General features: G+C 43.5%; 1 protein-coding gene across 1 annotated transcript in view; it reads left to right on the forward strand.

Annotated features, from left to right (window-relative positions):
- The first annotated feature begins 9,543 nt into the window (after nucleotides 1–9,543).
- The window catches only part of LOC143786271 (neuronal acetylcholine receptor subunit alpha-7-like), a 275,561-nt gene continuing 272,556 nt past the window's right edge, over nucleotides 9,544–12,548 (forward strand). The window contains exon 1 of the mRNA XM_077275551.1: nucleotides 9,544–10,169. Coding sequence (XP_077131666.1) covers nucleotides 10,091–10,169 — 79 coding nt within the window. The 5' untranslated portion in view covers nucleotides 9,544–10,090. The remainder of the gene's footprint in view (nucleotides 10,170–12,548) is intronic.

Consider the following 12,548-nt stretch of genomic DNA (forward strand, 5'->3'; position numbering starts at 1 on the left):
GTTGTGTCATTGGTCTTTGCATAGAGTGTTTAGTTTCGTTATATAGAGGTAATTGTCATTATATTATGTATTCGGGGTGTGCTAGTGATGGTAGTGGGCATTGTGCAGCCGTATTGTTTAGGCCTTTAATAGTAGTAATATTGAGAATATTGGTCTTTGCATTGTGTGTTTTTGGTTAGCAACAGTGGTATACTATAATTATATTTACTTGCTATTTTAAATGGCTATAGTGTGGTCGTATGGGGAGACATGCACTTTGGGGATTGGGCCCTTGATCTTTAAGGACCCTAGCAATGCCCCTGCCGTACTGTGTGTTTCCATGTCCATGTTTCTGGAGTTGCATGTATGTTTGTAAGTAAGCTCAGTGTCAGGACTCTGAACAATTTTATTACCTTTTGTGCATTACTGCCCTTTTCCAAGATGGCGTCTTTGGTCTCATGTGCACTGTGTCTTCCTGCTATAATACTCCACCCCAGCCTTCAGTCTGTGCTAGAGTATTCTGCCTTGCATCCAGCTCCTGACCTCTGATTACTCCCTGGCTATACACCTGCTCCTGTGAACCTGTGTGGTGATCCTGCTACTCTGCTCTGAGTTCCTGCTGCATACACCAGTTCCAGTAATCCTCCTTCATCTGCTGCTCGTGTTTACTTCATCTGCATTTGCTGGACATGTAAGCTGTGCGGTTCTGCTATAACCTGAGACTATTAACCAGACCTCCCTGGTTGAGCTAAAGATATGATTTGAACTGCCTTATAAGCATATCTATCTGTGTTTGGACTAAGACAAGGATTTATTCGTGTCAAGTTTCCTCAAGAATAACTGTGCTTCATAGACTTTTTGCTTGATTGCATTTTCCTCTGAAGTTTCCTATAGACTGCTAAGCCGCGTTTATTATTTGCACCAAGTGTTGTGGACTTGAGTTTCTCTCTGCACCTGTTTGAATCATCTTGTGATAATATAGACTTTACCACTTATAAAACTGTGTCCTATAGTTGTCTTGTTCCACGCAAAGAGTCTCCTAAGTTATCCCCTATAATTATTACAGGATACTCTAGCCATAAAAAAAAAGGAGACTGCTGGAACAATGACTGCAGAAAGCAGATTAGAGCAGGTGTTTTCCATAATTAGATCACTGCAGAAAGATGTGGAAGGTCTGCAAAAGAAGTTTGGAAGCTTTGAACACAATCAACAAGTGTTTGGACAAACTTTGCAGGACTTAAGCAACCGCATGGCAGCCCAGGAAAACAAACTTGCTGGCATAGAGTCCCAGTATGGACAGGTTTTTTTTTTAGGACACGCAAATAGCTGCACAAGTGACTTTACCCTCTGGGCAACCGCCACCAGCTAGCCCACCTAAGTTGCCCCCATTCAGATTTAATGGTGATCGCGACAAATTTCGTGTCTTTGTGAATCAATGTATGCTATATTTTGATGTGCATGCTGACCGTTTTCCTACTGATAGATCCAAAGTATTGTGTGTAATAATGCTACTGACCTCACAAGCGCTCGCCTGGGCAAATCCGATGATTGAGTCTCGTGACCCACGGTTAAATAACTTGGATGAGTTCTTGGCCGCTATGGCATTAATGTTTGATGAGCCTAATCGCCGTGCAACCACTGAATCTGCTTTGTTGTCTTAACGCCAGGCTAAATGTTCTGTTATTGAGTATGCCACTGAATTCAGGAGATTAGCGGTAGATACCAATTGGGACAGTTATGCACAATTGCCTATTTTTAAAAGGGGTCTGTCTAGTAGGTAGGAGAAATTTGCTCCATATAACCGTGTTTCTAACTTTTCCCTTCCTTCCAAAGAGCCTGCAGGTAAAACCTCTCGGGAGGTGGAGGAGGTGCCCATGCAAATTGATTCCATTCAGAGGCACGAGATCAATGAGCACCGGGAGCATCGCCTTCGTGAAAGTCTGTTTCTACTGCGGCCAGTCTGACCACTTCTTGATCAAATGTCTTAAGTGTCCTAGATGGCCTAACAAGGTGCTAGCAGCAATAGGGGAGCATGACAACTGTGATGATGAATCTGACATCTCTGAATGTAGCCTGCCTTTAAACGCTGTATTCCATTCACTTTCTATGACTTCACCCCCCAAGGAGCTGAAGGAAAAGAACTCTCAATGTTATCTTCACATTAAGATCCTGTGTTCAGGACAGTGGATTTCCAGTGCAGCTATGATTGACTCTGGTGCAGGTGGCAATTTCATGGATATCGCATTTGCCAAGGAACATGGTATTGAAATTCAGCAAAGAGCCTCTCCAATTACCATGGAAACAGTGGATGGGTCACCTTTAATCTCTGGGCCTGTGGATCAGGAGACCGTACCCCTTGAAATTTTGTTGGAGCCTAATCATCAGGAGCAACTTTCTTTCTTGCTAATTTCTTCTCCTCATTTTCCTGTGATTTTAGGCATTCCTTGGTTGCGTTCTCAGAACCCAATTATCAACTGGGAGACCAAGGAGATTATCTTCCCAACAAGGAGCAACTCAGCGCTAACAGAAGCTGTCCCTGAGTCCACGGCTAAGGAACGACATGTACAGGTATTTTCTTTACCTCCAGCATATAAAGAGTTCTCTGACATCTGTGACAAGAAGAATGCAGATCAGCTTCCTCCACACAGGCATTATGACTGTCCCATTGAGCTGCTTCCTGGGGCAGCTATTCCTTTTGGTAATGTATACCCTTTGGCGCCACCTGATCTTCAAGCCTTAAAGGAGTATATTGATGAATATCTGGCCAAAGGCTTCATACTGTCGTGTCGGAGGCTGTCCGGACCAGGTCGTTCGACAGACAGCGGTAATTCCGCTTTTGACCACTATTTGCTCATTGGCGTCGGCTGGATTTTGTCTAGCTGTTCCGGGGTTAATTTACCTGTTCCTCAGATTGGAAGCTGGGCCATGCCCATTGCCTTTAAATAGTTCTCCTGCTCATTGGGCATTGCCGATTTTAGCTTCTGTCTTGTGCGTTGTTATCTCGGTCCGGAGTGGAGAGCTGGTTGTTGGAGATTCGTTGCTGGTGGTGAATTTTCCTTAGTCTTATTTACTCCTTCCTATATTTGTATTTATTTTGCCCTGCACATTTATAGTGTATTCCTGTGTGACTGCGTCGAGGTGTATATTTTCCTTTATCCTTGTCTGTGCTAACTGTTGGTATTGGTGTATTACCTCTTCACTGGGTGGTGGGTGGTTGGTTTCAGCCTAGGGTTGAAACAGGAGACAGGGCGAGGGTCGAGGCCTGGACATGCACACCATCAGTGTAAACTCCAGGTAGAGGATCAGTCAGGATTTCCCTAGTCTGAGGGAAATTGCAGGGGCCCGGGTTATTAGCTCTCGCTCACCTAGTCTCCCTGTGACATTATAATCGGCCAAAAAAAAAAAAAAAAAAAGGGGGTTTCCTTTTTCTTTTTTTCTCTTGTCATGGATCCCATGACTTCCATAACCCGCCAGTTGGAGGCGCTGTCCCTACAGGTCACTGAGTTGAGGGGGGCAGTTCAGCAACAGGGACTAGCAGTATCTAATGTGCAAGCTGGAGCAACAGGAAGAGTTGCTGAGCCCAAATTCCCTTTGCCTGAAAAATTTGCTGAGGAACGCAGTAAATTTGTTTCTTTTCGTGAAGCTTGCAAACTATATTTCCGTATGCGCCCGATCTCCTTGGGTAATGAGGCTCAGCATGTGGGCTTGGTGTTGTCATTGTTAAGCGGGGATCCCCAAGCATGGGCGTTTTCTTTGCCATCTGATTCTGTTGCATTTGACTCTGTGGAGAGTTTTTTTTCTTCTCTTGGGAAAATCTACGATGAACCTGACAGAATGGCTCTAGAAGAATCTAAGATACGCACTATTCGCCAGGGGGAGCGAGTTGCAGAGGATTACTGTTCTGAATTTCGTCGCTGGGCGATCGATACACAATGGAATGATCCAGCATTGCGGAGTCAGTTTATTCACAGGGTTTCTGGAAGGGTTAAAAAAGCCCTTCTGATGTACGAGACTCCTGCTTCTCTAGATTCCGCTATGAGTCTGGTTGTCCGCATTGATCGCCGTTAGTGTCAGGGGGAGCATGAGACACCGCCTATGGGAGAGGGTTTAGGTTCACGTGTGGTTGCTGCAGGTGAGCCCACGGAGCCTATGCAAATCGCAGGGGTGTCACATGTGAAGCGTCAAACCCCTGAGCTCAGGAAGCAGGGAGCCTGTTTTTACTGTGGTAAAACTGGTCATTTTATTAACATCTGTCCACTGCTGTCTAAGAAAAACGCAACGGTGGAAGATGTCTATGCTCAGAGGGTGTGGAGGAGACCAATCTGAGCTTATGTATATCCTCCATGGTGGTTTCTCTATGCATGCTCCCTGCTAAGGTTATAATCGCTGGCAGTGAGCTGCCAATTACTGTTTTTGTGGATAGTGGTTCAGCCACAAATCTCATTGATGAGGAGTTTGCACGCACAGCAGGTTTTAGGATTGAAAAACTGCCTCATCCTATCCGTGTGGTCACCATCAATGCTGCTCCTCTCTCTCAGGGGGAGATTACTGTATTTGTGGCTGAGGTGAAACTCCACATTGGGGTTCTACATTCCGAGCGGGTTACATGTAAGGTGCAGGAATCTTCCTGCTCAGGTGGTTTTGGGTTTTCCTTGGTTGTCCATGCACAACCCGGTGATTGACTGGAAAACTCAGGACATCATTCAGTGGAGTGAGTTCTGCTAGGAGAATTGCCTGGCCACATGTGTGGCTGCGGTGACTTCAAGCGTTCCGGAGTCACTTCTGGATTTTGTGGATGTGTTCTCTGAAAAGGGTTGTTCAGAGTTGCCGCCACATCGTCCCTATGACTGTTCTATCAGGTTTAAACCAGGGGCCAAGTTGCCTAAAGCAAGGATGTTTAACATCTCCGGTCCGGAGAGACAAGCGTTAAAAGATTATATTGCTGAAAGCTTGAGCAAAGGGCACATCAGGCCGTCATCCTCGCCGGTGGCAGCAGGGTTCTTCTTCGTGAAGAAGAAAGATGGCGGATTACGCCCGTGTTTGGATTTCAGGGAGTTGAACCAGATTACGGTTTGTGATCCATACCCGATGCCACTGATACCAGATTTGTTCAACCAGGTGGCGGGTGCTAAGTGGTTTACCAAGCTTGACCTCAGGGGAGCGTACAACCTCATAAGAGTCCGTCAAGGTGATGAGTGGAAGACGGCTTTTAATACCCCTGAGGGTCATTTTGAAAATTTGGTGATGCCTTTTGGGTTGACTAACGCACCTGCAGTGTTCCAACATTTCATCAATGATGTGTTCTCGCATGTTTTGGGGAAATTCGTTATCGTGTACCTAGATGACATCCTCATATATTCTTGCGACTGTGATGCTCATTTAAATCATGTCAGGCAGGTTGTTACAGCTTCTCAGAGAGAATAAGCTATATGCTAAACTTGAGAAATGTGTATTTTCTGTTCAAGAGTTGCCTTTCTTGGGTTATATTGTGTCTGCTTCTGGTTTTAAAATGGACGCCGCTAAGGTGCAAGCGGTGCTGCATTGGGAACGTCCTGATAACCTGAAAGCACTTCAGCGGTTCCTTGGGTTTTCTAACTACTATAGGAAATTTATCAAGGATTTTTCCATTATTGCTAAACCGCTAACTGACATGACTAAAAAGGGTACCAATTTCTCCATTTGGCCAGAGGCTGCTGTGCTCGCATTTGAATTTCTTAAGAACAGTTTTGTTTCAGCCCCCATTCTTGTGCAGCCAGACGTATCAAAACCCTTTGCTGTGGAAGTCGATGCGTCTGAGGTTGGTGTGGGGGCGGTGCTGTCTCAAGGCTCATCTTTGAGTGGTTTGCGTCCGTGCGCCTATTTCTCCAAGAAACTGTCGTCCGCCGAACGTAACTACGATATCGGCAACAGGGAGTTGTTAGCAATCAAGTTGGCCTTTGAGGAATGGCGACACTTCTTGGAGGGGTCGGTACATCAGGTTACTGTTATTACCGATCATAAGAATCTGCTGTATTTGGAGTCAGCCAAGCGTCTGTCCCCCAGGCAGGCTCGCTGGGCATTGTTTTTCACGCGGTTCAATTTTGTGGTCACTTACAGACCGGGGTCTAAAAACACTAAGGCGGATGCTCTGTCCAGGTGTTTTCCGGGGGGTGAACCTCGGGAAGATCCAGTACCCATCCTCCAAAAGGGTGTTGTGGTTTCGGCTCTCACTACCGAGGTTGAGGCTGAGATTGCCGAGGCTCAGGAGGAGGTACCATCTGAGCTTCCCATCAACAAATCTTTTGTACCGCTTCATCTCCGCTTGAAGGTTTTGGCGGAGCATCATGATGCTGTCCTGGCTGGCCACCCAGGGGTTAGAGGTACCTTGGAGTTGGTGTCACATCGGTCTTGGTGGCCCAAGATCCGACAGGACGTGGTCTCATACGTGTCAGCTTGTACCACGTGTGCTAGGGCTAAGACGCCCCGCTCCCGTCCTGTTGGCACACTACTTCCTCTTGAAGTACCTAGTAAGCCATGGATGGAAATCTCCATGGATTTCATCACTGATTTGCCCTCATCAGCTGGGAACACCGTCATCTTGGTGATTGTTGATCGGTTTTCTAAAATGTCGCACTTTGTGTCTTTGCCTTCGTTGTCTAACGCTAAGACTCTGTCTCAGGTATTTGTGCAGGAGGTGGTCAGACTTCATGGGGTTCCATCTGACATTGTGTCTGATAGGGGGTCTCATTTTGTGGCAAAATTTTGGAAACCATTTTGCTCACGGCTGGGGATCAAGTTGTCTCATTCTTCAGCGTTCCATCCTCAGTCAAATGGTCAGACTGAGCGTATGAACCAAAATTTGGAACAGTACTTACGCTGCTTTGTCTCTGATAACCAGGAGGAGTGGTCTACCTTTCTTCTGTTGCCTGAGTTTGCCATCAATAATCACCACCAGGAGTCGTCTGGGGAGTCTCCTTTTTTTTGTGTTTACGGGCTACATCCTCAATTTTGTACCTTGAGTCAGAGGGGCTCTTCCGGCGTTCTGGAGGAGGATCAGTTAGGAGCATATTTGTCATCAGTCTGGAGGAGAGTTAAACAGCGCCTGTTGAGTGTGGGTGCTAGGTACAAACGTGTGGCTGACAGTAGGCGTGTGCCAGGTCCGGACCTGAGTGTGGATGACTGGGTGTGGTTATCCACAAAAAACATAAGACTCAAAATACCATCCCTTAAATTGGGTCCACGGTTTATTGGTCCATTTAGGGTCACCGCCGTCATTAACCCAGTAGCGTACCGATTGGAGCTCCCTACGGTGTATAAGATACACAACGTGTTCCACAGGTCTCTTCTAAAGAAGGTGGTGGGTTCTGTGGACACGGCGCCTATGCCACCTCCAGTCTGGGTGGATGGTAATTTGGAGTTTGAAGTCTCCAAGGTGGTTGACTCTCGTGTAGTGCGTCGCACTTTACAGTACTTGGTACACTGGCATGGTTATGGGCCTGAGGAGAGGTCCTGGGTACCAGCCTCGGATATTCATGCGGATCGGCTGGTCAGGTTTTTTCATCGTCGCCATCCAGGCAAGCCGGGTCCTATAAGCCGTGAGGGCCCTGGGGTCCCTCGTAGAAGGTGGGGTACTGTCATGTCGGAGGCTGTTCGGACCAGGTCGTTCGACAGACAGCGGTAATTCCGCTTTTGATCACTATTTGCTCATTGGCGTCGGCTGGATTTTGTCTAGCTGTTCCGGGTTTAATTTACCTGTTCCTCAGATTGGAAGCTGGGCCATACCCATTGCCTTTAAATAGTTCTCCTGATCATTGGGCGTCGCCGATTATAGCTTCTGTCTTGTGCGTTGTTATCTCGGTCCGGAGTGGAGAGCTGGTTGTTGGAGATTCGTTGCTGGTGGTGTATTTTCCTTAGTCTTATTTACTTCTTCCTATATTTGTATTTATTTTGCCCTGCACATTTATAGTGTATTCCTGTGTGACTGCGGCGTGGTGTATATTTTCCTTTATCCTTGTCTGTGCTAACTGTGGGTATTGGTGTATTACTGTATTACCTCTTCACTGGGTGGTGGGTGGTTAGTTTCAGCCTAGGGTTGAAACAGGAGACAGGGCGAGGGTCGAGGCCTGGACATGCTCACCATCAGTGTAAACTCCAGGTAGAGGGTCAGTCAGGATTTCCCTAGTCTGAGGGAAATTGCAGGGGCCCAGGTTATTAGCTCTCGCTCACCTAGTCTCCCCGTGACACATACGTCCTTCTTCCTCACCAGCAGGGGCACCTATCTTTTTTGTAAAGAAGAAGGATGGGACCCTGAGACCCTGTGTTGACTATAGGGAACTCAATAAGGTAACCGTACGAAACTGTTACCCTTTGCCTCTGATTCCCGAATTACTGGAAAGAGTCTGCAAGGAGGCATTAGCAGAGCATAGGCGGAGCGTATGTGTGGTTTCAGGGAGGAAGAAGGGAGGAAGTATGCTGCCATCCGCAGCACTCCAGTACACAAGTCTGAAACCAGCCTTACAGCTCCACTCCCCAGGTTTTTCTCTACTCCTTTCCTTTCAGACTCCGTCTCAGACTCAGACTCCGCCTCCAGACCAGAACTTATAGAGAAGCTCCCATGAAACCTGGTGTTAGAGCTCCCCCTTCTGGTCTGGAGTTAGGAAAAGTGTTGGATGCTGGTTTTACCTGGTAAGGGGACCCCTCCTTGCTTTCAGGCATGACATCACTTCCTGTGAGGGAGGCAATGCCACTGTGGAAACTGGACTCCTGGGGTGCTACAGTTGCAGAAATGTATACAACTATTCTATTAATCTAACTAAATAAGGCTTGCAGAAAAGCATGTGTTTGCTACAAAAACAATGCTCTTGCATAAATTTCTGTTACAAATGTTGCACTATATAACTTGTATATATTTTAGTCTTATTTGTTTTATCAAATTTTTGTCTATAAAAAAGATACAGTATAAAAATGCATGTACAGCAAGAAATATCTAAAAAAGGCTGATGCATTTTTATGTAAATTAAAAAAAAACATTGCTATAATTCAGGCTCTGTCCATTGTAGATGGTGTAAATACATAGAAACCAAAAGGAGCGTTTCATCCCACTGACCTAAAATGAATAATTATCCTTTTGTTATTTTATCATGTCATAATAATGTGACATGGCACATATACTGTACTGAGCATGAATTATAGAAAAGTGACGCAGCACCTGTTAAACCCAGAAATCTCCAGGGCGCTGATGAGTTTGGTTGTTGCAGTTATGTTCTATATTAAAGTATGGCTACAAACTTCAAGGTCACCATTACTGTTAACCCAGGTGATGATACTCGGCGTTCCCTGATTTCAGGGTGGCAAATTTGCCTAGCTATGCAATAAATGAAGCTGAATGACATTTCACAGAAGTCTGGAAAGCTAGGTGACAGCCCCTATGAGAGCTATAATAAGTGATCTATTGCAGGCTAAATCATCACAGACATGCATTAAACACATGTATCAATAAGTATTGATTATGTCATTTAAATCTAGATTGTAAGTGACATTTGCTGCTTGTTGTAAAGGAAATAGCAATTATATATCAGGTACTTGACTTGGCATAATCTGTATTTTTGTAGGAGGCAAGCATGTAAAGTAGAATAGCTCTGCTCTCCTACCTGGGGCTAATATAATACCGCTGCTGATCCATCTGATGACTACTGTAGCCATACACAGCACTGCAAGAATAGAGCAGATCCTGTAGGTGTCTAGGCAGCTTTATGCTCCACAGCTCTGAGCATCCCTTCTCCCCCTAGTCTTCCACATGCATGTTCTGTATGCACAGCGCAGAAAATCACAATCCCTCTTTATCCTCTGAGCAATATTTGTTCTCTGGTTTTGCCTTTTTCTCCCATTTTTCTGGGTGGCAGATATTAGATGTGTAGATTTTAGCACTATCCTGTACTGATTCTGCCTCCTCAGGATGTAGCCACATCTGGAAGTTTATGTCACCTGTGGGATACAATGTGTTATTGCTGCTATTGCTTTATCAATGAAGATGTTTCATTTGGAAAACAGCTAAGAGTCCATTTCGGATTTGTGTGAAGCCAGTGTGTGATTTTAATAGCCATCACCTCCCTGGACCAAGTGTAATACTACAATGCTTTCAGAAAAGTGTCGGAGGTTCCTAGCTTATGGGTTCTACCTATGGATTTTTTGGTTTCTCGCCTTCCTTAGAGGTAAGTGATCATTCTGATTTTCCTTACATATTGTACTCACTGAATCTGTGATATCTCCTTATATACATTTCTATATATCGGCTGTGCTATGCGATACTTCACTGTTAGGTATATGTGATGGTTTACCTACAGTCCTATGGAAACCTGAGGGAACACATGTCCAATGACAAACTCAGCTCTGATCTGGCTATTTTTCTGTATACTTCATTTATTAAATGTTTAGTGTCTGTCCACAACTCCTATTTTTATTATACACATTTAATCTGTCAGACATTTTTTAATCAACTGTTTTAATCAACTGTATAAAAGCCTAAAAGGATTACTTACAAGCAGACCAAATTAATTATTTCATATGCTACTTTGAAATGGACTTAGCAGGAACCTAGCAAGATCACCATGGATAATTTAAGCATTAGTGTAACATGCCACTATCTATAAAATAAAATAACAATACAATATTTTTATTAATAATAAAAAATAAATAAATGTTATATATATATATATATATATATATATATATATATTATAATTTTTCATATAGCAGTAACTATCTGCATTCTGTCTTTAACATTTGTTTTACATCTTGTTTGCTTAAGGGGTTTTAAAAGCATGCTGTATTTAATATCTGCAACTTTAAGTTTTTTCTTACGGCTATTATCTGTTACATCTTATTCATGTATCTGTGATTTTTTTTTTAGATATGAGATAGATAGATAGATAGATAGATAGATAGGAGAGAGCTAGACAGCTTGAGAACATAGCGGAGAGAGAAAAAGCAAAATAGATTATCTAGCCAATCTTTAATGTGATAATGGCATTTACATTTCTTCACTTTTGTGACATGCTTTTTCTGTGTTTTACTTGTGTTCCTGTATTTTATATTCTCTCCAATATTAATTCACAATTATGTTATCTAATAATTAATATTATTCTAAGAACACATTTGGACATAAGTGTCATTTTAGTTTCCAAGGTTTTAGTCATTTAAAATAATCTATTGACTAGAAGCAGCTGATTTTTCTTTGCTATAAGCTTTATTGGAAGTATGCAGCAGTAAGAACGGATTGGCCCCTGAGCAGCAGTCCTGTATAGCCTTTTCCTGAAATAGTTTATATGAAGTACTTAATGGTGTTTTGAATATGTGGGATGTGGAGAAAATGCTAGTATAATTTCAAAGAACGTTTTTGTCTTAAAAAATGATGTAATTTATATGTGTATTTTATGAAACTACTTTTCAATGCATGACTGGTCTTCCACACTCAAGGGTGACAAACAATGCTTGATATAGAAAATGTGCTCAATTTACAAATTTGACCAAGGTTTGGAATTTGAGCAAATTTGACCATTCCCAGTTCCCCATGAGGACAACATGCAGACCAGACTGCTGTTCTGTAAATATTGCGCTTGTCTGCTTGTGTTTGCTGGCCTGTAACATAATTTATAAATGTGTCCAATAGAGTTATATTAAATTACAATTTACCTAAATTGATATTAAAATTATTAGAATAGGATGCAAATAGTTGCAATGCACAATTAAAATTGTTATTTATACCGCCCAATTACCATTTAGTGCTCTAATAAATAAATATGCCCTTCCCACAGTGCATAGTTCTATACAGTGTACAAATAATTAATACTATGGTATGCAGAAAAAAACAACTTGAAGGTACTGCTGGATAGCGGCATGAGACATTAGCGTTACAAAGCAGATGGACGATTCATTGAAGAGATAGCTGCAAAATATTTTCTATTAGTTGGTGTTTCAGTAGCGCATTTCTGATAGTAGTTCCCATTCTTCAGACGGTTTCAATGAGTAGTACGTTTGAATTACTTCCCGAAATGTGTCATTGACTCTCCAAATTAAGGAAAATATTTCAGTGCACAGTCATCTCGTCATTGAATCTTTCATTTGCTCAGAAACACTGATGCCTTATCCCAGTATTCAGCAGAACTCTTAGGCCGGTTTCACTTGTCCTGATATTTCCAGTACCCTAAAAACAAGTATAGGAGATATTAGTGTCCGTGTGTACGGGTGTGTAATACTTGTGGCAACCATGTGCCATATCAGTACCACACATACCAGAGCCTCGGAAGCAGTGCTACAGTTAACGATGTTCCCCGGTGCCAGTTGCTGGAAAGAGCTCTCATCATTCTCCCCTGCTAGCGCTGCAATCAGTGTGAGAAGGGGGAAATGATGAGAGTAATATTCAACTGATATCAGCGAGAGCAGACAGCGGCTGATGGGACTATTATTCCCATCATCCTACAGCTGCTGCCACTAATAACAGTGAGAGAAGACAGCAGCTGATGGGAGTTTTCATCAGCCGCCGCTTGCGCTATAAATAAATGCTGAACTGTGGTGACCTCAGCACCGTGAGA

This window comes from Ranitomeya variabilis, chromosome 1 (assembly GCF_051348905.1).
Source record: "Ranitomeya variabilis isolate aRanVar5 chromosome 1, aRanVar5.hap1, whole genome shotgun sequence".
Classification (NCBI taxonomy): domain Eukaryota; kingdom Metazoa; phylum Chordata; class Amphibia; order Anura; family Dendrobatidae; genus Ranitomeya; species Ranitomeya variabilis.